The 2,928-nt window shown below is 53.0% G+C and overlaps 1 protein-coding gene across 1 annotated transcript in view; it reads right to left on the bottom strand.

Moving 5' to 3' along the window:
* Positions 1-2,928, bottom strand: part of GRIPAP1 (GRIP1 associated protein 1) — a 15,319-nt gene that overhangs the window by 4,346 nt on the left and 8,045 nt on the right. Inside the window, 4 exon segments of the mRNA XM_032441706.1 lie at positions 1,840-1,932; positions 2,066-2,144; positions 2,226-2,273; positions 2,440-2,564. Coding sequence (XP_032297597.1) covers positions 1,840-1,932; positions 2,066-2,144; positions 2,226-2,273; positions 2,440-2,564 — 345 coding nt within the window.

Raw genomic sequence — 2,928 nt, 5'->3', positions numbered from 1 at the left:
TGTTCCATACTTGGCGGGGTGGGGGAGTCTGGGTGCCTGGGTGGTGGGGATGTTGGGTGTTTTTTTTGGGGGTGAGATTCGGGCTTCCCCTATCTGCCCCATAGAGCGATCACAAGAGCAGGAGGAGCTGAGGCAGCGCCTGGGAGGAGCTGAGAAGCACACAGGACACTGGAGCAGACTGAGGGCAGGCACAGGTCGGAAAGCCCCCACCCGCAAAAGGCGTCAGTTATTCCACCCCCAACCCTCATTATTCGGCGACCGCGCGAGGAAGCGTGTGGCGTGTATGAGTCCCCCCAAAACCTCATTATTTCCACCCCAAACTCGTATTCCACCCCCAAAACCTCATTAGTGCGGCGCCGGGCAAAACCTCATTTATTCACCCCAAAACTCATTATTTCCACCCACAAAATTCATTATTCCACCCCAACCTCATTATTCCACCCCAAAACCTCATTATTCCACCCCAAAAAAACCTCATTATTTCCACCCAAACGCGTCATGGTTATTCCACCCCAAAACTTCATTATTCCACCCCAAAACCTCATTATTCCACCCCCAAAACCTCATTGTTGCCCACCCCAAATTCTGCCCTGCTGGAACTCGTCAGACTCTCCAACCCTTATGATCTCAAGTCTTTGTGTCTGTACCTTTAAAGCTTTCGGATTTCTGGCCCCGAAACTTTAGCTCCATGCCCCCAAAATCCTCAATTTCGTGCCCCAAAAATCACGGGATCCCGCATCAAAATCCTATTTCCCCCCAGGAGGGCTGGCTGGAGCTGCAGGCACAGGAGCACATGGGGCAGCTACACGCGCCCACCGGAGAGGCAGCAGCGGGCAGAGCTGAGGTGGGCTGGGGGCTCTGAGTGTGAATGGCAAATGGAAGCTTTGGGGTGTAGGGCTTTATGGGGAGCGATAAAACCGGCCATAGGACGCCTATGGAGCCTATAAGGGAGCCTATAGGAGCCTGTGTATAGGAGCCTATAGAGAGCCCGTATAGGAGACGTATTAGAACCGTATAGGGACCTATAGACCCTATAGGAGACGTATAGAGCCTATGGAAACCACATATAGGAGGCCTATAGGAGCCTATAGAACCCGATTAGGAGCCTATAGGAGCCGTATAGAACCTTAGGAGCCTATAGGAGCTATAGACCCGAGTATAGGAGGCCTATAGGAGCCTATAGAACCCTTATAGGAGCCTATAGGAGCCTATAGAACCCTATAGGAGCCTATAGAACCCTGAGTAGGGCCTGTAGGCCCTATTAGACCCTATAGGGAGCCTATTAGAACCCTATATGGAGCCTTATAGAAGGCCCTATAGGAGCTTATAGACCCGTATAGAGCCTGTAGGAGCCTTTATTAGAACCTATAGGAGCCTATTATGAAGCCTATAAAGCCTTTATGGAGCTATAGGACCCTTGGAGCCTATAGGAGCCTATGAACCCATTAGGAGCCTATGAGAATCCTATAGAACCCTTATAAGGAGGCGCCTATAGGAGCCTGATAGGAGCCTATAGAACCTATAGGAGCCGTAGAATCCTCATAGAAACCCTATAGGAGCCTGATAGAACCCGTATAGGAGCCGTATAGAACCCTATAGGAGCCTATAGAAACCCTGATTTAGGAGCCGTTTAGGAGGCCTAGTAGAACCGGTGAGTAGGAGCCGTATTAGGAGCCTATAGGAACCCTTAGGAGGCCATGGACTCTAGTTAGAATCCGTATGAGGGACGCGTTTATGGAAACCCTGGACATGGGGCCCTCAGGACCCCCTACATTAACCCCTAAGGACCCCCCCCCCTGCCCCCCACCCCAGCCCCCCTTGAACCCCCCATTTCCCCACCTGGAGCTGAGCCTGCAGGGCATCACGTCGGCTCTTCTCCTCCTGCAGCTCCCGGCTCAGGGTCTCACTCCGCTCCCGCAGCCCCTTCTCCATCTGCCCCCACCCCAATAAAAACCCTATAGAGCCTGTGGGGCCGCTCAGAGCCCTATGGAGCCCTATGGAGCCCCATGGAGCCCCATGGAGCCCTATGGAGCCCTATGGAGCCCCCTCCCCAGGACCCCCCCACCTGTGCTGCAGCCTCCAGCTGCTCCTGCAGCTGCTTCACCTTCTCCTGCAGATCCTGGATCTGCTGCTCTGTCTCTGCCCTTGGGGGGGGGTCCAGGTTTTTTGGGGGGGGTCTTTGGGGTCCCAATGTTTCCTGGGACCCCCCCATCCCCCCCTTTTACCTCCTGCTGTTGCTCAGTGCATCTTTCTCAGCCTGGAGCTGCTGCAAACTGGGGTGAAAACAGACAGAAATGGTTCAATCAAACCCCAAATTCCCATCCCCCCCCCNGGTTCTATAGTCTCCTATAGGGTTCTATAGGCTCCTATAAGTTCCTATAGGCTCCTATAGGCTCCTATAGGGTCCTATGGGGTTTTATCGCTCCCCATAAGCCCTACACCCCAAGCTCTCCCCATTGATTCACACTCAGACCCCCAGCCCCCACCTCCAGCTCTGCCCGGTGCTGCTCCCGGTGGGCGCGTGTAGCTGCCATGTGCTCCTGTGCCTGCAGCTCCAGCAGCTCCTGGGGGGAAATAGGGATTTTTGATGGGGATCCCGTGATTTTGGGGCAAGAAATGAGGATTTTGGGGGCAGGGGAGTAAAGTTTGGGGCCAGAAATGCGAAGTTTAAAGGTACAGAACAAAGACTTGAGATCATAAGGGTTGGAGATGAGAGTTCAGAGGGAGAATTTGGGGTGGGAAGATGAGGTTTTGGGGTGGAATAATGAGGTTTTGGGGTGGAATAATGAAGTTTTGGGGTGGAATAATGAGGTTTTGGGGTGGAATAATGAGGTTTTGGGGTGGAATAATGAGGTTTTGGGGTGGAATAATGAGGTTTTGGGGTGGAATAATGAATTTTGGGGTGGAATAATGAGGTTTTGGGGTGGA

This window comes from Coturnix japonica, unplaced genomic scaffold, assembly GCF_001577835.2.
Source record: "Coturnix japonica isolate 7356 unplaced genomic scaffold, Coturnix japonica 2.1 chrUnrandom507, whole genome shotgun sequence".
NCBI lineage: Eukaryota > Metazoa > Chordata > Aves > Galliformes > Phasianidae > Coturnix > Coturnix japonica.
The sequence above is the reverse complement of the archived record's forward strand: the minus strand, read 5'-3'. Positions and strand labels throughout refer to the sequence as shown.